The sequence below is a fragment of the Gastrolobium bilobum genome, unplaced genomic scaffold (genome assembly GCF_033153095.1).
Source record: "Gastrolobium bilobum isolate Gb01-03AN ecotype WA unplaced genomic scaffold, APGP_CSIRO_Gbil_v1 utg85739, whole genome shotgun sequence".
NCBI lineage: Eukaryota > Viridiplantae > Streptophyta > Magnoliopsida > Fabales > Fabaceae > Gastrolobium > Gastrolobium bilobum.
In genome coordinates, this window is record NW_026898657.1 from 29,940 (window position 1) to 55,144 (window position 25,205).

The following is a 25,205-nucleotide window of genomic DNA, read 5'->3' on the forward strand; positions in this document are numbered from 1 at the left end:
ATGGGGCCCACCACAGCAAACACACGTTTCACCTGTGTTCACTGCATTGACTTGAGGTTGAGTCACTGGCACATGAGGTGTAGGTATTGGAACTTGAGGTTGAGACAATTTTGCCTCAATGGCTTGTCCTTGGGATCTCACCAAAGTGGACAGTGCATCAAACTTGGCTGAGAGGGCTGTTACCGAATCTATTTCATGTAAACCAGCCACTCTCCTAGACTGATTTCGCTCTTCAGGCCATTGGGCATAATTTTGAGTCATTTGTTCCAACAACTCATGGGCTTGGTTAAATGACATGGACATAAACATGCCATTAGCAGCAAAATTTGCTAAGGCTCTATTTTGAGTACTTAGGCCATTGTAAAAGGTCTGCAACACTTCCCAAGAGGGTAAACCATGGTTGGGGCATTGCTTAAGAAGGAGTTTGTACCTCTCCCACACATCCACTAAGGTCTCACCATCCTTCTGCATGAAGTTGGTGATATCACATCTAGTTTGCACTATCTTGTTGGATAGGAAAAATTTCATTATAAATTTTTCAGCTAGTGTGTGCCAATTAGTTATGGAGTTAAATGGAAGGGAGTTCAACCACTCTTTAGCTTTGTCAGCCAGTGAATAAGGGAAGAGCTTCAATCTCAGTACATCATCTAAGATGTTAGGATTCCTAAAAGTGTTGGCCACTTCTATAAAATTCCTAAGGTGTTTGTGTGGGTCTTCCATCAACAGACCATGGAACTGCCCCATGTATTGGAGCATGGTGAACATCACCGGTTCTAGCTTGAAGGGTACTTCATTAACAGGTTGGGCAATGCTTGGATCTAACTCATCCAACACAGGTATGATGAAGTCCATCATGGACCTATCATTGTCATTTATTATTGGTGGGTTCTCTATCCTTGCAGGTCCTCCTACCCCATCATTTCCATTTCCTACAGTCTCCATCTCTTCAAAATTTGGGATTGGGATTTGCCTTTGGGCTCTTCTCCTAACTCTAAAGGTCCTCTCAGGTTCAGGGTCAAATGAATCTATGAACGGGTGTGGAGTTACACTCATGCACCCTTTTTAACTAAAACAAGTAACCTGACTAGTTAAAACAACTAGATTACTAATCAGCCTTTTGTGTAAAAAAAAAAAAAGCAAAGAAGAAAAAATAAACAAACAAGAACCTGCAAACAGAAAAGTCCCAAGACAGTTCACAATAATATTCTCAACCAAACAGAACTGTAACACAGTACTGATAAATCCAAAATAACAGAATGAGACCAATAATAAAAGAAAACTGAAACTACAAAATCACGAAATAAAATAACAATTATGAAACACTAGACTAAAAAAAATTAAATGACATAAAACAAAAAAGAATATGAAACAAAACAACAATTTTAATCTACCAATATTCACGAACTACAGTAATATTTACTAAAACAGAATTCAAATTAAGATATACTAAAACAGCAAAAATAAATAGTTCAGAAATAGCAATCACACAAAGAAATCTGATGATGTACGCTTCGTTCCCCGGCAACGGCGCCAAAAACTTGTTGCCTTGCTAACAGTTATGCAAGTTATACGCGCAAGTATACGCGACAACAAGTAATATAGGGCTTTTGTGAGTCCCCGTAATCGTTCCCATAAGGATCTTTGCGTTTTATCTTGAAATAGATGGTAATTGCTAAAAGAACTAAAAATAAAAAACAAATAAAATTAAATGCTACTACTTTTCTCAACTAAAGATCTGAAAATGTTTTTGTGGTGATTTTCTCTTTTTTAAAACAATGGTTTAGTTGGTGACAGGTTCTTTAACTACTGCCTAGAAAAATGACTTAACTCAAAGACTTGTAAAATAATTTTTTTAATGGTTTTCTTTTAAGTTTAGAAACAGAAAAATAAATTCAGATTTTCACAAAAAATAACAAGAGACAAAAATTGGTTTTAAAACAGTATTTGGAAGTGAGTTGAGTGTCATTTTCCCCTTCCCTCATTTGTCATTGGGATGCTTTAATACAGAACAAAAATTGCTCCCAGCTTAACGAAAATACTAAGGTAATTGTTGTTTCCAATAGTTGGCATACTATGTCACTGTTGTCATAGGATCTTGAAGAACCATTTTCACAAGTTACATGGGAGTAACTTCATCCCTGAAGCCATACCCATTGAGAGAGATTTTTCTCTCAACTTTCCATGTGCTCAGAGTGGGGTCTAGTGTGAGTTATTTCCCAATAATCTCACACCACTAAGAGCTGACTATGTGTGATCTTCACATAATCAAACTCAGCAATAAACATGCACAGTAAACAAGCTGAAAAACAACCATGTAAACATTAAAACATCATCCAATAACAGTGAGTTCCGGGTACTCTTTCAACCCAACTCTCAGAAAAATTAGCTCATCACCACAGGTTGACGAGCTAAATTACAGCAAACAAACATGATAAAAACATGAACTTTAAAATGTACGAAAACTAAACTGCGGAGCTATCAACAGCCGATAGCCCTGAAGCCGTGCTCATAAAAATTACAAAACAAAAATTAAAAATATTCAAAGCAGAAACAGTAACATCAAAATATTCTCAGAACAGAAAAACAAATTTCAGCCCAGAGAAGAGACATAGGGAAAAAAAGTGTCCTACGAAATTCTTTTTTTCCCTTTCTTTATAGCTGCTCCAAAATCAGCTCCTCCAACCGTACGCTCCTCGCTCCAATCGATCGTGGGTGTCCTTTGCACGATTTAGCAACGCACACAAAAGCAGCTCCAGCCGCTAACGACCTCCAGCTCATCACTTGTTTGGATTTTTCTGCGTTGCACAAAAATCAGGTAGGGTTTGTGTTGTGGTTGGTTCGATTCAAGAAATGAACCGTGAGTAGGGTTAGGGTTCTGTGTCTTGAGTGAAAATCAGAGGGTGTTTCGGTTTGATTGTTCGATTCAAAGAAAGAACCGTGATGGAGGGCTTGAGATGGCGGTGGGTTCACTTGAACGGTCTGCTGCTAGGGTTTTTTCTTTTTTTTCTCTTTCAGATTCACTATTCTGAACCTTTCCCTTGTTTCCCTTCTTTTCTTCTTTTCTTCTTTGGGCCACTGATTGGGTTTTGATTCATCTGGCCCCTTCTTTTCTTTTCTTCCTTTCTTTCTTTTCTCCCTTTTCTTCTTTCGGGCTTCTGATCAACCAATGACTGGCCCAATTTTTTCTTCTTTCTTCAGCTTGGAAAAATAATACCATAAATTCAGCCTATTAATACTCTAAATCAGAAATCATCATTTCAATGCAATAATTGGGGTTTTATTAACAAAGATATTCTTTTCATTCCCATTTTATCATCAAATCACATGCTCTAAGTCACATTTCATGGGCTTATCTCACCACACAAGATTCAAACTTGTTAATGCCAGAATCATCAAGTTGGCATTTTTTTTTTCATTTTTAATTAACAAATGTTTCCCCTTATTTTTTTTTAATTCCGATTAAACCAATCATCTTTTGGTCACACTTCTGAAAAAACATTTAAAAAAGAAGGCCAGGGCTAGCATGAGGCCTTTTACCAAAATGGAAAAAATAAAATAAAATAGAAGGAGACATGATCATAAGTTGAATAAGAGAAGAAAAAACATTAACGGTACAAGAAAAAAGAGATAGATTAATTTATATTTTAAAATTTGTAATTATCCTATACATCAACATTATCTGACAAAATTTAGAATATTAATTGGAGGAGCGCAGAGGTCTTCCATTGTAAAGTATGATTGTGTGTGCATAGAAACGAGAATAGTAATAAACCTTAAAATTGAAATAAGATATGTGTATATATATTAGAGATAATAGAAATAATCACAATCAAATCTGTGGAGAAAATTATGGGGTGAATCATGCTGGAAATAATGACATCAAAATATGTGGAAATTATTATGGGGAAATAATGTTGGAGATAATGGATATAATGGTCAAAAAAATTTGTGGAGAAAATTATAGAGAAAATATGTAATGCTAATAATCCAACCTAAAAGTTTAAGTGGTTAGGTGAAAGTTATATTAATAATTTTATATTATATTTCTTTAACATGAAGGTCAGAGGTCAAGGTCAAGATGTCAAGGTCAGAGGCATTTGAGCACATGAAGGAGGAATACAATGTTCACTTAAATCTGAAGAAAGTAAGCAAGGCTCTGAAAAAAGCCAAAGGCACCATTGAAGGTTGTGAGAAGGAACCACATGGTAAACTAAGGGAATATCTTGCAGAGCTATTGAAAAGCAACCCTGGATCCACTTGCCAAATGCAAGTGACCCCCAACCTATTCCACAAGCACTGCCAATATTTGACAGAATGTACATTTACCTTGATGCTTGTAAGAAGGGGTTCAAAGCTGGTTGATGGGACGAAAATTCATTCTCATCTAAGCCCATTTTGATGGCAAAATACCATTTGTTCCCTCACCTGATGAGCAACTTTAGCACTAAAAACACATGTTTTATATCTTTATGACAAAAACACAGTGGGGAACAGATGATGACATAATCCTTTGGAAAATATAGAAAAACGGGAACAGATTAGGAGCATTAAATACACCTGCTCCACTAACTCAATCTCTCTGACCACTTTGCAGGAAACGTTGAAAAGAAGTTTTGTAACGCCCGACCACTTCAAGAATCAACGACTATCCCCACATACTAACACGAGACTATTCAGTGTGTTTTTTCCTCACTCGCACACTTCCTGAGAAAACTTCCCAGGAGGTCACCCATCCAAGAATTGTTCCAAGTCAAGCACGCTTAACTATGGAGTTCTTCCGTTCCGGGCTACCGAAAAGCAGATGCATCTTGTTAGTATAGGTAGTACCAATTAATTCTTATAAGCTATCCCAAACTGTGCAGTCTCATACCTGCACAGTTTTTGGAATCCCTCTCTTCCGGGTGTCGATTCGATTCATTCATGCATGTAACCCCCCGCTGGAAGCTTGTCTGGAGCCACTCCTTGTCCGTGCCTCTTTGCACCGGCGATCACTCCTCGCCCTCGTCAGCGCTCGGGATGTTACAAGTTTCCATAAAGCATAAGGGGTACAACAATCAAGCACAAAGAAACGTGTACAGCAGGGAATAAAGAGTTCTCATTGGCTAAGAGAAAAATAAGGCATGAGGGACTGCAAAAGAAACAACAAATCTCAACAATAAGTTTCTCATCTAGCAACTTGCCCTCTGAGCACTGTTCACACCGCCCTTTTCATGCAGTCAAGAAAACAACTCCAGGAAAATTACAAGCTTTGCCATTCACTCTTCTACATATAAATAGGACGTTCCAGCACGAAGAAGATCGTTGAATTCCTTAAGAAGAGATCACTTAGTTTATTTTATAGTTTTTACATTTCAGTTGTATAGTTTTAGCATTAATTAAGTGACAACAACTTCTTCTCTATTTTGTTTCACCCACTTGAGACTTCTCACGAGCAACAACCATAATTCTCCATTTTTCTTTTTATTGTAATCTAATCTGTTTCCAGTTAAATATACGTGTTATTTCTCTTCTTTTCCACTCTATATCTCTAAACTGAATCTCGGGTCTATGGGATTTCAGTTTGGAATAATTATGTTTAAAGTAGTAGCCATGGGCTAAGCTATCTGTGGAATGGAAAAACTGTGAAGTTCTTAAAGAATTATTTTCAAAACTCTTGTACTGAAGCTTTTGTATTTCTCTGGTTAAGTGAGATATATTCATTGTGTATCAATGGAAATTGAACACATACTGAGAAAGGAACTTCCATAAGGAAGGGATTTCAGACAGCTTAACCAGAGGGGGAAGGCAGTGTTGTGGAAACAACATTGCTGGTTGCCTTAGGAATAAAGGACCACCTCGTTCACTAAAGGTCCTGTCCTAAGTAACTGTTGGAGTCAAGGGAGCCATAGGAATATGAAAACTTGTGAGCCATTTAGTCCATGAGTTAAGGAATCAGAGTTGGCAGTGAAAAGACCTGAACAAATGCAGAATGCCTAAGTCTTGAGTGAAGATTATAACTATTTAAGAATGAAATAGTGGATTCATTCCTTGTGTTAAAATTGTTTTAAACCCTCCATACTGTTATCTCTTAAATATTGTTATTACTATTGTTCTTGTTGTTTCTTGTGCATTTGTAGCATTTGTTCATTCTGGGCTAAGAGGGCATCATAGCCTTCAAGCTTCATGATCCCTGATCTTCTTGGTGCAACTGGAGCAGGAGCATTGTCAAATTCTTGAGATGCTAATGATTCCAACAATTCAAGTGCTTCCTCAAGAGTTTTTGTTTTCAACGAGCCTCCTGAAGCGGCATTTACCAATGTTCTTGTGTTGGATGTCATCCCTTGGAAAAAGATTCTTGCCTTCTCCTATGCTTCAATTTCGTGTTGAGGACACTTTCTGAGTAATCCTTCGAATCGTGTCCAAGCCTCGTACAAAGATTCGCTTTCTTTTTGTTCAAAAGTGTGATCTCCGCCTTGAGCCTAGCCATCTTTGAAGCTGAGAAAAATCTGGCCAAGAATTTCGCGGCTAAGTCATCCCAACTGGTTATGCTTCCTTCAGGTTGAGACTGCAACCAATCTCTTGCTTCATCTTTCAGTGAGCATGGGAATAGCCTGAGCAATATAGCATCACGAGAAACTCCATTCACTTTTAATGTATCACAGTAAAGCAAAAAGTCATCAAGATGACAATAGGGGTTCTCTGTGCTTCCTCCAGCGAACTGTTCTTTTTGAATCAGTTGCAGTAATGCCAGCTTCAGTTCAAAGTTGTTAGCCTTTATGTTGGGTCTAACAATGCTCGCTGTCTGTGGAGCTCGAGCTAGGGTCATGTAATCCCCCAATGTCCTTCGAACAATTTGATTGTTGTTTTCTGCCATTGGTTTTTCCTTAGGTTCCTCTTTTGGTTTTTCCTTTGTTTCCATAGAAGTTGATGCTGCTTTTGTTTCTTTCACTTTCTTTACTTTTGCATCTTTCCTAAGTTTCCTCTCTGTCTTTTCTATCTCAGGATCAAACTGCAAGAGTCGCAGGTTAGAAGTACCTCACATAAATTAAGATTTGAAAAGATGTGCAGAAAAATAGGAAACACAAAAAAAAAATAGAAAAGAAAAGAATGCAGAAAATTAAATATGCAGAATTTTTGTATGCAGAAAATGTTTTTATGGTATGCTTAAAATGCAAAAAAAATAAACGTCCAATCTAAAATTTAATTAGTTACTTCTAATGTTGAAGAATTCAATCCTCGGCAACGGCGACAAAAACTTGATAGCGACTCGGCAAGTGCACCGATCGTGAAAGTAATAAAATGTACTGAGTACGAGATCGTTCCCACGAGGATCAGAATTTCAAGCACTAGTTCGCTAATTGCGTTTTAGTTGGACAATCAAAGGTTTGGTTTGAGAGAATTTAGATGAAAAGTGTTGTGGTTCAAAGAACTTAAAATTAAAAACAAGTAAAGGCATGCAATATGAAAATTCAGAATTAAAAGGATGAATGAAGAAGATGTTTGATTAAGATTTAAAACAAGCGTAGTTAAGGTTTCGACTTCCCCTAATATCCTCAATATGTTATGAATTAAATAGCCAAGAATCCGTTTCTTAATATATTGCCAATCAATTCTATCTGAGTTAATTACGGCTAAATTCCTTGTTACCATAAATCTATGTAATCTTGAAAAAAATCTAGTTCCCCATTATTCCCCAAGAAAACATGCATTAAGATCAAGAATTACAAGATTGCATAATTACCCTATGTCTATTCCTATTCCTATTCCTAGATCACAAGAATTATGATAAATTATCAAGTCAGGGTTCATGCACCAACATCCCTATTGTCATACAATTCCCCAAAACCATTCTATAAGGAACAAACTCATAAAAAATATTAAAAACATATAATTTATTCAATTATAAAAAGAACAGGATTCGGGGACAATTTAATTCATAAACATAAAGATTCAATTGGGTTCCATCTACCCTTAACTATATAAAAGACTACTCTAGCATACTGAATTGAAAAGAAATAATAAAGAAAAGAGAACCACAAGCCTCCATTAGTGTGATGTTGACTTGGTTCCTCAGTGTTCCAGCGCTCCGCAACAGGATTCCTCCTTCAAGCTCTTTGTAATTGTCAATTTGTTTCTTAATTGGTGAATGAGTCTTGACCCCAAGCTCTTTATTTATAGCTTTTTGGGGTTATATTCTTCATTAAATCTCCAATGAAACCATATCAGATTTGTGGTTGATTTCATCTTTGTTTCCTTTTTGCATTTGATATCTTGGAGATTGGTTGACGATTTTGAGCTTTTAAATTTTGTTGTGATCTTCCATCACATCATCTTATTGGAGTTATATCTTATCTCAATCAAGGTTGATGTGTTTCTTCTTGTATCTTATAGAATCCTGCTACATATCTTGATCAAATCTTTTCCTGGAGTTGCTTTGACCGCGTATGGACGTTTTAGAGTGCTGTTTGCGCGCTAAAACGTGGTTGATGTGTATTGCTGTCTGCCACTGGCCGTTTTGGCATGCTGTTGCACACTAAAACATCCTCTTCGAAGGGAAATTGATGTTGTCAGGGCCTTTTAGTGCTCTGTTGGGCGCTAAAATGCTCTCCTCCAGTGGATTTTGGTGTTTTCTTCATCTTGAGCATTTAAACATGATTCATGGACGCCAAAACATCCTCTTACAGCTGGTACACACTTGAAATCTTGTTTCCATGAGGCTCCAACTCAACTTGATGTCTTCTTTTGGTTCCAAAGAGCCATAATAGGTGTCAAAAATCCCTTAACATAAGAATTATGATAACATGTTAGCAAGATAATCAATTATTGTGACTTTACAGTATAAAACCCTTATTCCCACGCAATTCATGATATATATCAAACATAATTAAGCCTAAAAACATGGTAAACCAAGGGTTTATCAATGAACAAATAAGGCATGATACAAATCCCTAATGCAATATACAATGTTCATGCTCTAAGTCTAACCTACGCCAAGTGGCCCAAAATACAAAATACGCTAACTCCACAAGCTCAACCCGTGAGCCTCTTGCCTATAGCTCCAGTCCCACTCCAACCACCTGAAACAATGTCCATAACGCGGGGTTAAATATATGAATATATCTCAGTAACCCAGAGATTCTGGAGGATCACTCCGCCTAATGGCTCACTCAGATCTAAATATAACAATGAATCACAACAACAAATGGATATAGCAAGGGATTTAGAGAAGTAGGGATGTATAAAGAGAAAATATACGATGAAGCTGGAATGGTCATAGCCAAAACCACACAACATCTGGCCTACTGGCTTCGGCATATAGCCTACATGCTCTCATCCAAGAATGTGTTCACGAAACATCATTCAAGGCGCCCACCATTCGATACACCCGAGACATTCCTAGAGTGCTCCTCAATAGATAACATCTCCACGGCCCCAGGCCACCTGAAACTCCCTAAGGAGACCTATCCAGTGGAAGTCTGCAACGCCATACGACAATCTATCTACTGGCCAGAGATACGGTACAACTCTATGTACCCAATATATATATATATATGTACATGAGCATGTTATAATCACATCATTGAACATACAACTTCCAACCACTACCCCAATAGGCATGGTGGAGCACACACGGAGATTAACCCAGTACCAATAGATTACCTTCTTGAATCTCCCAAGCTAGGTAGCTTCAATGCAAGTTACCTCGTAACTTAATCCAATTAGAAATTTCTACACAAGGTCATTCTCATATTCATTAGTATCACAAAGACCACTCAATTGGTCATAAACTCAATCATGCAAAGTTACACGATTACTTACCCAAATCCTTTTGGTCAAGGACCAAAGGCACTCGACCAAGCTCAATCCTCAAGGATCACGTCTGTAGGAGGCAACCTACAACGATCACACATAGCATCATCAATTCACTTGTACATCAAGTTGAAATGCAAAACACAACACTTCCCACACACACAATACCCATTCGGCCATCATGGCAATTTTTGCTTTTCATGTTGTTAATTTTCTTTCAACATTCCTATTGCTTCCTCAGCCCATCACAACACCAATTCAAGTCCACAACTTCATTAAATTATAACTCAACATCATTTTTCCTAAATTTCTCCTTTTAGGTTGAAATCCACACCTAGGAGCTTCTAATGATCTTGCTTCCAATTCCCATGCATTACACAATCATACAACCTATTTAAACTTGGTTCAAACCACCACAACCTCAATTATACCAACTTTGCATCATCCTTCCTCACTTTTCCCTCACATGGCCGAATTTTACATGCTTTGCCACCAAAGGATTTTCAATCTAATTCCACACATTAAACACATCATACATCATATAATTAACCACTACAACTATTTCACAACTCAATTTCCCAATCACACAACAATCCATTTTCACAAAGTTTCAAGATCATCATCAAAAATTTTCCTAAGTTACCAAAATTTTCCTCAATAAATTTTATGAGCTTAATCATCATAAAATATCATTCTAAGACACATTTATATAATACACAATTTCAATTTGAGATCTCCAACTACCCAAACTCACCAACACATATTCAAATTCCATACCCATTTTCAAATCTTCAACAAAGCTCAATGGATTTGGGAATACTTACCACAAATGCGTTCACAAGGAACCCAAGAGGGAATCCCAAGCAAGAAATCAAACTTTCCAATAACTTTCTCACCTCCAAAATCCATAAAAATCGTGGCCTTCTAAGGGACATAACTCACTTCATAATGCTTTTCAAGAAAAACACTCAAGAGGAGAAATGTTCACAAGACCAAGGGGAACAACTTTCGTGTTGGAGATTTTTTCTAAAACGCACTCTAACTCACTCAAAATCAAGGAAGAAAGCTTAGGTGAAAAATAAACCCTACACCCATGGAGGAGGAGGGCACCCACGATTTTGACTGATTGGAGGGGGAGAAGGTGACTCAAAATTGTCCAAACACTATGAACTTAAGGGGCATTTGGTTCAGGAGAAATTTTTTGAATACTGGAGAAATATATTTACTAGAGAAATGGTGGGAAAATAAGTTTGGTAGGAAAATGTAAAAAAAGTTGTTTGGTTGGAAAAAAAATTACCGGGAAAATTAGGTGAAATTTATAAAGTCTATGTTTGGTTGGAGGTAAAATATTGATGGGAAAATGAGTTGCAATTACAAAAACAACCCTTTTATATCAAAAAATGTGTGCATCTATGGATATCAAAAAGTGAGCTGTAAGTCTGGATATCAAAAAATGGTCAGACAAGTCTACAATTAGAATTTGTAGAAGATATTCGGATTCGCGCGCTAGATTTGGTGAGATAAGATGACTGTATGTTCGTCAGCAAAATGTTAGTTTTTGTGCTATTTAGCTAGACAACGTGAAATACCACATCCAAAGTGGGATTGTGAGGGCATCTAATTTGGTGCAATTTACATGCAAACATGATGGCTAGGGAAATAATATTGGTAGGAAAATTTTAAAATCTGTTCAACCAAACATGGTATAACTAGATTCCCAAATTTCCAATGCCTATCTATCTCCTAAGATAGCTTGTACCAGACACAGCCTTAAGTGACCAACCAATAGGAATTAAGCACAAGGATTGCCAATGTGTACTAAATGACAAAAAGTACTTAAACTCATCATTTAACACCCTAATCTCCAATTAATTCATAAAATATCCATAAATCCAAAAATTTAACATTCATCAAAGTCCTTTAATTACCCTTGAACAGATGAATCTGGAGTTTTTCGGTTATTCGGTGAAATCACTGTTTTAAGCTGATATGTGCACCATTGGCACGTTTCCCTAAAAACCCTAATTTTCATCAAATTTCATCAATAACCAAAATTATTAGTGCTATGTACCTTATCCAACTTATATTCAAATCTAGAGCTCAAATTTCACTCGACACGTTTTTCAATGCAGTTTTACCATTGTATTTTTACCCTGTAAAAACACTATTCATCAAATTTCTAGAAACTTACTTAACCATTCAATTTTTCATTCTGAATCCATTTCCAAGGTTAGTTTTCCCATTTGAGACCTTATACTAACATTTTACTGTTTAGGGTTACGTGTTTGGTAATTTACCGTTTTACCCTTTTTACGTATTTTGACTCAGAACCCAGGATTTTCACTAATTTACCCTTTAATCCTTATTTTAACTATAATTAAGTTTTTTGAAACTACGAGGTGTTATACCTTGAGTCCTTAGGGAATATGCCCATGAGTATACCTACAAGTCTCCATGTTTCAAGAAGACAAGGTATACAATCAAAGCAGGCCTTCCAACGCATAGGTCTATGTGAAAACATCAGGTCTAAGGAAAGAAACACCAAAATAATAAGAGATATTACCTATTGATAGTATCTATGATATTTCCTTGTAGTGTCCTGTGGTGGGTCAGTTAAGTGAGATTTATTCTCTAATAGGTCTACCCACGAGTCAACTAAGACATCTCCATTTTCACAGCTCACAAGGACTCTACCTTGCATCTCTATGCAAGTAGCTGAGTCGTGCTAGTCTTACCCGATATCACCAATGCCCATTCCTGATGTATTTAGACTAGGAATATAATTCTGACAATGGACATGTAATGTCATTGAGCCCTTTTGATCGTGATCCCTATCACAGATCCTCAATGAAACACCCATTCCATTCCAAGGGCTTTATCCAATTACTCATATTCAATGTAAACATATAATATGAAACAAGATAAATAATACTTTTATTCATAACAATAAAGAAGTATATGGTTCTATCTGACTCTAAGATAATCTCCAGGACATCTATATACTAATAGGTAGTGCCTCCAATGCTTCAAGCTTCAGACTATAACATTAAATTCCTTTACATAAATAGAATACTTCCTCCTAGCTTTGTTTAATTTTTCACTAAGAATGCTAGCTATTAGTATAATATAAAGCCGATAATATGGTCTTTATCTAAGAACTTAACTTTTGGGTTAAATTTAATGCATTACTTGGTATCAAAACCTATGTGACCAAGTGGTTGTAAGTTTGATTCTCACAGTGTCTATTTTATTAATAAATAATTAAATATGCTAAGGTTGGATTATTAATTATAACCCAATCTTGAGTAGCCCTTTTATTCTGGAATACTCTGCAACATGTGTGAGTCTCGTTAAATGTTTTTATTTGGAATTTGCTTAGCTTGGTGTTCCAGGCACAATACACCATCCATTCACAGTCTTCAATACTGCATTTGGCCCTTACTCTGACCTTGTCATTCTTAACCCAGATAAACTATCTCCCAAGACTAATATTATAGTCTTTCACTGCACATTTAAATTGCTCCAAGTTCAAAAACTCCATGCCTAGTTCTAAATAGACATGCCCAAAAGAAGCTTGTTCATTAAACTTTGGCAATACAGGTATAACATTTTCATCATCATAACTTGAAGGAGGAGTCCTCAATTCCTCAGAAAGATAGATATATCCTTCTTCTTCAAATGACATTATGTCTTCCTCTTCATCAACTTCTTCAGATTCAGAGTCTTCAACGCTGGCATCCTTCTTGACTGCCTTCTTCCTTGGGGTTTGTTTTGCATGCCTTTTCCCGCCACCAATGGTACAATTTGTTCATCCTCATCATCTGAATGGTCCTCAGCACCTGGGGGAGGCTTGTATGCCTCATCCTCTACACTCTCATATGAATTTGAATATGAGGAAGCAACCTCATCATCTACATTTTCATGTTCGGATGAATTACCACCATCTTCTGCACTTTCTTGCTCATGATTCACCCAATCACCATGTGAAATCTCCTGATCCGAATGGACCCCAAGATCATGTGAAATATCATGATCCGAATTCACCCCATCATCATCTTGTGCATGATCCTCATTATATGTGGAATTAACCATATTATCCTCTGCACTGTCATGTTCAGGTGAACCAAACTCAAGAATTGAAATGCAGTCTTCAAAGTATACATGTATCTCATTGCCATTACCTAAAGCAGCTTCACACATCAGAATCGATACTAAGTGGTATGAGGCCTTGTTCCAAATCGGGTTCACCAGGCTTTAACCACATTATCTTTTTGTATTTTTCATACCCAAATTGCTTAAACAGAGTGTCAAGGTCATGGATATTGCAGTAATCAATATCCATCTCAGGCAATGAGTCCACTATCCCATTTATATAGGTCAGCAGTCCATCTTCATCTCTTATTAAAATACCACCATGATGATAAACAATCAATATATATTTAGACATCTGTACAAACCAAAAAAAAATGTAGCTTTCATTAATCCAATGACTACTTCAAAACCAGGGTACTTACACATAAAACAAAGGCAAAACATGTGGACCACTTAAACAATACAAACTAATAAACAAACAGACAAATGGAACATGCGATTTTTTCAACAATTTCCATGCGGTTTTTAATTGTTAATGGGTCAACCATGGACCACTTTGCTCATACAGGGACCACACCACCCGGTAGACATTTCTTTACTCTAAACCCTAAAAGGAAACATGGACCACATTATCCACTGAGCATGCAGAAACAAACACGCATTAAACAACAAAAACTCCATGGGGACCACAGACAACAAATAGCAAAGACCAATAAAAAAGTGTTCCAAAATACTTTCAGTCTCTTACCTTTTTTGTACGGAATGTTGAGCCTCGCACCAAACCAAGGGTATTTCTTCCTCCACTTCCTTCCGATTGTTGAACCACTTTGGAATCGAAACGCATGGAAATGTTTACAGAACACTTTTTTTCCTTCTCAACAATGGAGCGTCGAACTTTCAAGAGAGGGAGATGGTAAAGTGAACAATGGTTAGGTGAGGGGCAGTTTTGGGTTTAGCCAAATGATTCTGAGCAACGTGGATGTCTTTTCTCCAGACGACGTCGTTCCACCTCCAACATGGCAGTCAGCATTAGGGTTGTAAATGGGCTAGGCCGGCCTACAGGGGCCTACGGCCTAGCCTATATTAGGCCAGACTTGACCTTTTATAAGTAGTAAAATAGAATTGGCCTAGGCTTTTAAAAAAATCCATTTAGAAAACAGGCCATAGGTTTTTTTTTTTTTGTGTGTATATGTGAGCCCTATAAGCCTACAGGCCGGCCTATATCATATTATTTATTTAAAATATAGTAAATAATATTATTATTTAATAATTTTGAATAATAAAATAATATTATTTTAGTTATTCATTTAATTGTTAAATGTTTAATAGGCTTAAACAGGCTAACAAGCCTAGGCCAAGGCTTTCATTTTTTGTATATAGGTCAGGCCAGACTTGTAATTTGGAGCAAACACAGGCTAATAGACCAGACCATACCCAATGTTTTTTACACAGGATTGACCTATTTAAGCCAAAGCCTAGCCTAGCCCAGTCTATTTACACCCCTAGTCAGCATGCGCATTAACATTACACATCGGCATTGTCAGTGACACCGTCTGTTTTGGACTAACGTGGGATATATTCGTGTTTGTTGGGGACTTTTCAGCTAGTTTATTTTTGTTAGGGACTAAAATAGGTATCGAGTATTTTGTGAGGGACCAATTTCGATATTTACTTTAAAAAAAATGATAGTTGAAATGCTAGTTGAGTTCATAACGCGTATATTCACACGTCCAACTTGTAAATGTCCATATTTGTTATACCGGGCCGGGTCAATGTTTATCCAGAGAAGAGGATAATATGTTTTATGGTGAGTTTGTTTACCCATTTTTGAAGCTGTCAAACCGCCTTAATTTGGCTAATAGAGAAAACCTTCTATTTATATTTTGGCATCTCGTAAAATTAATAATCGTTAATATATTGGCCTCGTGTCTTTGAAATTATAGAAGTGTCGGTAACGTGAAGTCACGGACACGGTCAAGGAAAAATTACTAGAGTTCTACAACTATTTTCATTTCATTAGTCCCACCTTATCATATGCGTTTTGCTTCATATCTATTATCTCCTTCAGAAAGGTTCATTTGAAGGCCCGTAGCAATTAACACAGACTTTAAAAAGTCAAAGGATATATGATAACAATTAATGAATTCGGTGATTATCATCTTCAAACACAGGTTCCTTATAATCAAATAATTTACTAGTCGAGTCTCAATTCCTATTCTTGACCACAAACTCGAAACCGATCGGACATCAATTAATATCTACCAAAAAAAAATATTTCACTAATGTAAAAAAACAACTTACACATAAACAACTTACAATTTCCGAATTTCGGATTGCAATTGTTTAATTAATTGTTGACACGACCAATCAGAAATGGTCTCACTTTCTTGCCTTGTGAATATATATATACTAGTGACCAAGTGCGCGGGTAGTTGGTCAAGAATGGTTCATCATCATATAAAGAACTAATTACCGTAAAGAGAAACTGCAGAACAATTCAACGGTTCCTCCTTATAAATATAAAGTTTCACAAGCAACATAATTCAATTAATTCTCACAAGCCATTACTTAAGCAGAATCATTAAGAGTAATAGTAAGAGGCAAAATGAAAGCTGTCTACTTCCTCGTTGCCATTTTAGCTTTGGCATCCTCTGTTGCCTATGCTTATGACCCCAGCCCTCTGCAAGATTTCTGTGTGGCAACCAATGACCCCAACGATGGTATGTATACACATTCTTCATAAGTCTTACTATTCGAATTCCAAGTTTATTTTTACATTTAGATCATGTCATGAATAACTATATAATTGACTTTCTTTGTTATTAAAACATTCTCTTGTTTTTTTGCAGTATTTGTGAATGGAAAGTTCTGCAAAGACCCAAAACTTGTCACGGCTGAAGATTTCTTCAAGCATGTTGAACCAGGGAATACTAGAAACCCACTCGGCTCAAAAGTGACTCCAGTGAGTGTTACTGAACTAGTCGGACTAAACACACTTGGGATATCATTGGCTCGCATTGATTTTGCACCAAAGGGTTTAAACCCTCCTCACACTCACCCACGTGGCTCAGAGATCCTTATAGTAGTTGAAGGCACTCTCCTTGTTGGATTTGTGACATCAAATCAAGACAACAATCGTCTATTCACAAAAGTGCTGAACAAGGGTGATGTGTTTGTGTTCCCAATTGGTCTCATTCATTTCCAACTTAATGTGGGAAACGGTAATGCTGTGGCCATTGCAGCTCTCAGTAGCCAAAATCCAGGAGTTATCACAATTGCAAATGCTCTGTTTAAATCAAATCCTCCTATTTCTCCATATATTCTTACCAAAGCTTTCCAAGTGGACAAGAACGTAATTGATTATCTTCAGAAGCAACCCTGGTACAACAACAACTAGTTTGCAAACATGAATGGTGCCCATTTCATTCCAATTGAATGATTGATTTCAACGTTAAGATTGCCTTGTATTATTGACCTTCTCCAAATATTTTCTTCAACTAATAAATAGATTGCATATGGATCATGTTACTTAACATAGGTTTATTTATTTATTTATTTGAATTTGGTGTAATGCATTATTATTGAGAGCTTAATAAAAGAACCTTATTCTGCCCATCTCTTTCTCGTGTTGATTTTTTTATTCGGTAAATTCTTGATCATTTAAATTTGATTGCAAGTAAATGGTTACACTTATGGGATAATTGATTAACGAATTAGCATTACCAAGCTAGTCGTTACTATCGGAATTTTGGGATTCTTCCTTTAAAGCCAGAACTTCAGTAATTCATTACAATTTGCGTAGGTATATATGTACTGTAATGTTGTTAAATATAATGAATTAAGGACAAGGTGAAGGTGGACAATTTGTGGGGACTTGGCTAACTTAGTTACAATGGAAAAGAAACACAATCCTGAAGCTTAATCAATCAATACAATAGCTGCTATTTTGACTGCTATTTTTCTCTTTTTGACAACTTTTTTTTAAGAGCAACTCTTTTCTTTTTTTATGAAACCAACTTTTCATTTATTAGTAGTCTCTGGTTTTTACTTCCTATAGCAGCCAACAACATGTCTTGCTTTTTTTTTCCAATTCCATCATAACTAAGAGGCGTGGTAGATTGTGGGATAGGGTAAGATGTGGGTATGTGAGAAGAAAAGGTTAAAGGCTCAACATGGGGTTTTCAATGCATGATGATGTAAGGATGGCTTTTGGGTTTAAAAGTGGTTTAAACAAAACAAATTTTTTTTGCCCTTATCATTTTAAATTCAAGCCAGTGCTACACTTCTTCAACTAAGCATCAGAGCAAGTTCTGCCTCACTACCCCAGTGAAGACCTCTCATCAAAAAAAAATTATGAATGTATAGGCTCAATGATTCACTGTGTTGGGTCTAGTCACCATCTCACTTGCCTATTATTAAAATTCACACTTTGTATTAATCAACTCAATTTCTCAATCTCTCACTGCCATTACCCCTCAACCATTAAAACACTCATGTCACTCTTCATTCACACAACTGCCCTGAGTTCCTTTCTTTCTTCAAACTTTCAGCTGCCTAGTTGTGATACAGATCACTTGCTGCTAAACACCATACAATCCCCAATCCATTCTCATTCTCAAACTTCCATTTCTCAAAACAGCAAACAACTAAGACAAACATAAAAAAAAACTAGCAACATGGCAACTACTGAGTTCAGCAAAACAGCAAATAAATCCTAATCAAAACAGCTCAAAACAACAAATGATTCTTAGAGCATACATGGTTCAACAGACATATTATTCTCCCTCAAACTTAACTTCAACAGTGTCCTCACTGTTGTGCCTCACACAAGTTACAAAAAAAAAAAAAAAAAATTTGCAATTAAAACAGTGTAACCTGAGGCCAAAAGATGTTCTGGCCTATTCCTCTTGATAATCTGAGTCACCAGACTCAGATTTATCCAAAACCTCAGATTCTGTTTCAGATTGTTCTATTTCCTCCTCTTCTTCATTTTCACTAACTTCCTCCATGGCAGCTTTTGCTCGCGGCCTTCCCCTCTTCCTTAAGCTAGAAGAGGTGTCCTCATTCTTGGTAGGTTGAGGAGTTGCCTCTTCCCTTGTAGGTTGAGGATGAGGAGGATTACCAGCAGCTCTTGCCATGACTTCTTTAACCTGAGGATCAACAAACACTGAAGAAGGTGGCCAGGTTAAATCTTGAGGTAGTGAAGGCAAACCAGGGAAACTCACAAAAGTGTTTTTCAAAAATATTCAACACTCTGTCCCTCTCTACAATATAATCATGAAATCTGGTTCTATCATACATGAAAGAATAAAATTGATCATAAGTTTTTTGAAACAACAAGTCAATTTTTTTATTATGATCTTACATTTGTAAGAGCACTTTGTGTATATGAACCAGATCATTGTGAAGCCAGCCAGGTGGAAAATGGTTTTCAGTGGGAGGACCCATAGTCTCAAGGTGCTTTGCAATATTCTCAGCTTTCTGCCTCTGAGAACTCTCAGCACAAGGGACAAAATTTCCTTTCTTCTTTGGAGGAGAAGATTGAGTCTTCTCCTCTTCAACCACCCCTTTCAATTTTTCTTTACACACTGTTTTCAATTTTTTCTCTTCTACCAAGGGTTCAGCAATGCCTTTTTTTAATTTATTAATGATTTGAACAGTGATAGCCTCACGCACTTGAAAGAACTTATCAGCTGCATTTGCTGAGACACCTTTTTTCTTGCATAACTGGGATATGAAGCTGGGGAACCGGAGCTTGCCTTTTCTACCTCCAGCACAAGCTCCAGTTCCCGTGAATACTAATTTAGCAGCATCCACAGGCTTTCCAGCCAATAAGCACCACAACAGAACAGCCTTATCCCTAGTCACTAAATGCACATGGGTAGTGGGCATCAGTCTAGCTCTAATGAAGTGATACCAGGTTTGAGCCTTTTCATTTAAAAAGTGTTTCTGCAAAGTGTAGTTCTTGTCTTTTATGTCCCATTCAGCCCCAGGGACAGCTATGACCTTTAATACCTCTACCATGAAATCATGGTCATGCTTCTTTGCATACTTTTCAAACTCATCTTTAGAGGCCTTAGGTAGGGAAAAAAATTCCCTAATAGCCTTGGGGTCATAGGACACTTTAACACCTCTAACACTTACTACAGTTTGACTCTTATCTAGAATCTCTTCATAAAACTCCCTCACCACATTGACATTTGCAGCATCTTTAGGATGCAGGTAGAACTGTTCCCAATGTTGGGTTCGAACTACCTCATGCACATATTCGGGATAAGAGGCATTTTCCTCAAATCCCTTGTCAGGGGTGGGGTCCCTAACAAGCATAGTTTTCTCAAACCTTACTATTGCTTTTTCACATGTGAAAGATGAGAGGGAAAAACTCTCAGGGTCAGGTGTGTGTGGTGTAAGCCTTGGACTGTGAGGTCCTCCACTACGCAAGATATGCTTTCTAACCATGATGCCAAGTAAAAATAAATTTTTAAACAAAAACAGCAAATTGAAACTACAAAAAAAATAGAAATAAAATAGCAATAATAAAAACAAGTTGATACTCAGGCCACTCCCCCAAACTGAAGTTGGATCTGCTTCCAGAAATCAACAAAAAGATTCACTAACACCTGAAACAGAAGAAATGAGAATGTCAGTAACAACTATATATATATATATATATATATATTTTAAACATTAAATGGAATGCATAAAAAAATATCAACAAACTCAGAACAGCAAAGACAGAGGAAAAATAATTCAAACATAACAAAACATGCTAATTTTAGAGTCTTAAGCTAGACTTTTTGTCACTGTTTTTGTTTTTACAAAGTAGACTGGTCACAAAGAGATATTGAAATAACAGCTCTCTCTATGGACTCTCCAAAATAATGTTTTAATCTTTGCCCATTAACATTGAATTTCCTACCATCTTTCTCACTCAAGATGTCTACAGCTCCATGAAGATGTACCTTAGTGATCTTAAATGGACCAGACCATCTAGATTTCAATTTCCCAGGGAAGAATTTTAATCTTGAATTAAAAAGCAGGACTTGTTCTCCCACTGCAAACTTCCTATCCAAAATTTTCTTATCATGCCATCTATTCATTTGTTCTTTATACAACTTGGCATTTTCATAAGCATTTAATCTAAATTCATCCATTTCATTAAGTTGGAGAAGCCTCTTTTCTCCTGAAGCAATGGCATTAACATTTAGTTGTGTGGTAGCCCAATATGCCTTATACTCAAGCTCTAGGGGTAGGTGGCAATTTTTGCCAAAAATCAGCTTGTAAGGAGAGCAGCCTAAAGGTGTTCTATAAGCTGTCCTATAGGCCCACAAAGAGTCATCTAATTTAAGGGACCAATCCTTCCATGAAGGATTCACTACTTTTTCTAAAATCCTTTTAACTTCCCTATTTGTAACTTCACCTGCCCACTTGTTTGTAGATGGTAAGCAGTAGAAACTTTAAGTTTTACTCCATATTTAGCTAAAAGAGCTTCAAATTGTTTACTAGCAAAGTGCTTACCTCCATCACTTATAATGGCTCTTGGAGTTCCAAATCGGGTAAAAATATTCTTTTTCAAGAATTTAATTACCACCTTGGAATCATTTGTGGGTAAGGCAGCAGCCTCCACCCATTTGGAAACATAATCCACAGCAACTGTAACACCCCGTGTATACCCGGAAATGTTAACATTACATCGTTTTAAGAGGTGCTTAATTAAAATGCGGAATATTCTTTTTCTTTTCAATTATGACGTCATTATCAATTACCAACTTGATTACTTAATCAATTTCATAAAATAACGCCCGTATGTAAATTGCAATAAGACGTCTACTGAAATACCTCAATATATAAATAAAGTGTGTATCTACATCACGGTATTACATCTCGTAATACGGACAATATCCTGATACATTATTACAACACCAAAAGACTCAAGACATAATCAAGACATAACAATACTATGTGTCATGGACAATCCCCATGCTCACCAAATAAACATAGTAAACAACCAGTCTCAACATAAAACTCCATAAACATAACTGAAGCTATAAGCATATAAACAGCATGCATAACCAGCATCCAATCATGGCAGCATAATATAACAGCAATCTAACTCAGCTCCGGCCCCCTGCCGCCTGAGGTCTCAACATTACCTGACCCTGAAATAAGCATTCCCCAAACCTGGGGTGAGATCTCTAAACAAGAAATCTCAGTAAGACAAGGGGTCCTCAAGGATCTTCCACCCCAAGCTCACTTACATGTGCAATATAAGTTCTAAAAGCATTTATATCATTATCAGTTCCAAAACTATATAGTGCAATAGATATCTATGGCATGTGTGTAATCACTATCTACTGTCCAGAGAAATGTAGGAATACGTCTATTCCCTACATGTAGTACAAGGAATACCGCTTGCATCTTACCCACAGCCTCACCCTCTTATATGTTCTACATACTCATGCTTACCGTATAGGTGGAACACCTCCATGCATATCAACAAGGCACTAACATACAATAGCTCAACAGCATTTCCAAAACATCAAAAGCATGTAACACAACATGCATATACCATATCCCCATGGGACATGGTGGAACCACAACATGGCTAAACCGAGGACACGAAAGCTTACCTCTAAGCTAGATATCCAATGCCACAAGCTCAAAGTCCAATCACAGCAGATCACAATCTGATATGGACCAAATATAAATCAATAAACATGTACCACATGAAAGTAAAAAGAGGGCCTTGAAGGCCGTAGCATGTGAGAGGGGAAAAACAAAATTTTTCCGCAAGCGGAATACACATGCATATCAAGATACATACTTTAAGACGTATGTCATACCTTGTTCGTGAAAAACTCAAGACGATCAAATGTACGTCTGAAGGGTTCAGACCCTCTAACGTTGATCCACACCACCTGCGTCTAGATACAGGAACTCCTCCCAGTAAAGCCGCCAATTGATCACCACAAAGAGGCTTGCTATTCGCTCAATGTGTGATGAGAGGAGGCTATGTAAAAGTGTTTGGAAGAGTGAAGTTTTCTGAGAGAAAACCTCACAAAAGTGGCGCAGGAAATTAGGAGAGAATGGCTTGGTTGGTTTTCTAAAAACACTAGAAGAAACATATATAAAGAGGCGCTCAAGAGGAGCCTATTTGTTAAAAACAAATCAGATTTTTAATCAATAAAAATCCCTTCCAAAAGGGCGCTCCATCAAAGAGAGAGAGAATAGGATTTGTTGCAAATCAAATCTCATCAAATCTTGCCAACAACATCCTATCATATCTTTATGATATATTAGGTTCAAAACCTAATCAAATATCTGATCATAAATCATCATATAATCAGTTATATGGTGCGCCCCATATAGCCTAAATAATGACCAGATACATTTGAGTAATCAAATCACTCAAAATCTCTCAACAGATTGTATCTTCTGGAGCTGATACTGATGACTAATCATCAGCCATATTAGCGCCCCATATCTCCTTGGATTATGTCCAAGAGATTTTCTCTTGATATGTTCCAACAAGATCTAATCTTGTTATGTTCCAACAAGATCTTATCTTGTCTTTTTCAAACAAGATCTTTTCTTATCCTTTTTCGTAATGAAACAATTTTCATAGCCAATTCTAATTTAATTATTAAATTCAAATATTAAAATATTCAAATTTAAACTTTCAAACATTCAAATTCAAAATTCAAATTCAAAATTCAAAATTAAAATTTCAAAATTTCGAATTCAAAATTCAAAATTCAAATTCAAAATTCAAATTTCAAAATTCAAATTTCAAAATTCAAATTTCAAATTTCCAATTCAAAATTCAAATTTCAAAATTCAAATTCAAAATTTAAATTTCTAAATTTAAATTTTAAATTCCAAAATTCAAAATTTAAATGTTTGATAATTAATTAATTTAACTAATTAAATTAATTAGTAATGACTTGGACTATCCAAGCTTATTACATTAACCATGCGCCCTCCACCCCTTTAGGTGGAGTTCCAAACTACTTCTTGGGCTAATAACTATTATAAGGCCCAATACTTTTAATGCTAGAGCATCTAGACAATTAGGTGTTGTGTGTGACCTATTAGGTCCAACATAGCCACTGACATAAATGGGCTTGGGCCCAATAAGCCCACAACCCATCTAATGACAACACAGAGCACTATCAATGCTTTGTTGCCCCAGAACTAGTTAGATTAATGATTTGGTTGCCGTATGTTTGTCCCTTCGTCTCGGTTACCTTCCCATAAAACCTAGGGTAAAGAAACGTATCATCCCTTGCGGTTTAGGGTTAGCTTTTTATGAAATAGGGAGTCTTCAATTTACTGACTCTAAAGGCAGATCATCTTATGATCTCTTTTACTATGCATAGATTCCCGAGTCACTGTAAATGTCATGCCGATTTCTCCGGTTTAAGGATAACCTAATCTCTCACAGAGATTTGACGAATTCCTTCAGCTTATCACCCTAGCCCTGTGCCCTATCAGGACAAGCCCAAGAGCATACCTATGAATCTCCATGTTTCAGGCAGACGAGGTATACAGTCAAAGCATGCCTTCTAGAACACAGTCTAAGTGATAACTTCTGGTGTAAGGAAAGACATACCCAAATATAAAGAGACTACTCTAATGATACTATCTGTGAGATTTCCTTATAGAGTCTCTTTGTGGGTCCGTTCAGTGCGAGCTATACTCTTATAGGTCCACCCACGACTTTAGCTAAGACATCTCCATATCTGTAGCACATGAGGTCTATACCTTGTATCCATATACAAGTAGATAAGTCATGCTAGTCTTACACGAGATTACTGACCCCATTCTCAGTATCTCTAGACTAGGAACATAATATTAGGAATAAGAATCTGGTATTCTTGAATCCTCATGATCGTGATCTCATCACAGATATTCAAGAGATACCTATTTTATTCTACAGGGTTTATCAAGTTATTCATAATATATTAACATTAATATCGAGACAGAATTATGAAACAAGATAAAGAGTGCTTTTATTTATTTGCGACAATGTTTGAGAAAGGTCTACATCTATGTCCTTATTTAATCATAAGATTGTCTCTAGGACACGCAAATACTAACACCACATGCATACAAATTAAAGACAACGCCTTTTCATTACGTTTTAATGTCTTAAAGCTTCTAACAAAGCCACAAGCCCTAAATTCCATGATTCTGGCTTAGTCCATTAAAAACAGAAGTTCAACTTCATCAATCTAGGGTCCACAAACCCTCAATAGCCTACTGTACACACAGCACAACTACTGTTCTAAAATCCCAAATATCCAGATATTCCTCGGCATCAT

At 36.6% G+C, this 25,205-nt stretch overlaps 2 protein-coding genes and 1 non-coding gene across 3 annotated transcripts; 2 read left to right on the top strand and 1 right to left on the bottom strand.

Moving 5' to 3' along the window:
* Nucleotides 1–391: 391 nt before the first annotated feature.
* LOC133318114 (small nucleolar RNA R71) lies at nucleotides 392–497 on the top strand. The gene has a single exon (XR_009752428.1). It is a non-coding gene; the product is annotated as a small nucleolar RNA R71 (small nucleolar RNA).
* A 15,983-nt stretch (nucleotides 498–16,480) lies between these two features.
* Nucleotides 16,481–17,278, top strand: LOC133318112 (germin-like protein subfamily 1 member 7). The gene is made up of 2 exons (XM_061520055.1): nucleotides 16,481–16,601; nucleotides 16,731–17,278. The coding sequence occupies exons 1-2, from the start codon at nucleotides 16,487–16,489 to the stop codon at nucleotides 17,276–17,278; spliced, it is 663 nt and encodes a 220-aa protein (XP_061376039.1). The 5' UTR covers nucleotides 16,481–16,486.
* A 3,418-nt stretch (nucleotides 17,279–20,696) lies between these two features.
* On the bottom strand, nucleotides 20,697–21,405 carry LOC133318113 (uncharacterized). The gene is made up of 2 exons (XM_061520057.1): nucleotides 21,400–21,405; nucleotides 20,697–21,308 (listed from the first exon to the last, which is right to left on the bottom strand). Exons 1-2 carry the CDS (start codon nucleotides 21,403–21,405, stop codon nucleotides 20,697–20,699), a joined length of 618 nt encoding a protein of 205 aa, XP_061376041.1.
* Between the last annotated feature and the right edge of the window lie 3,800 nt (nucleotides 21,406–25,205).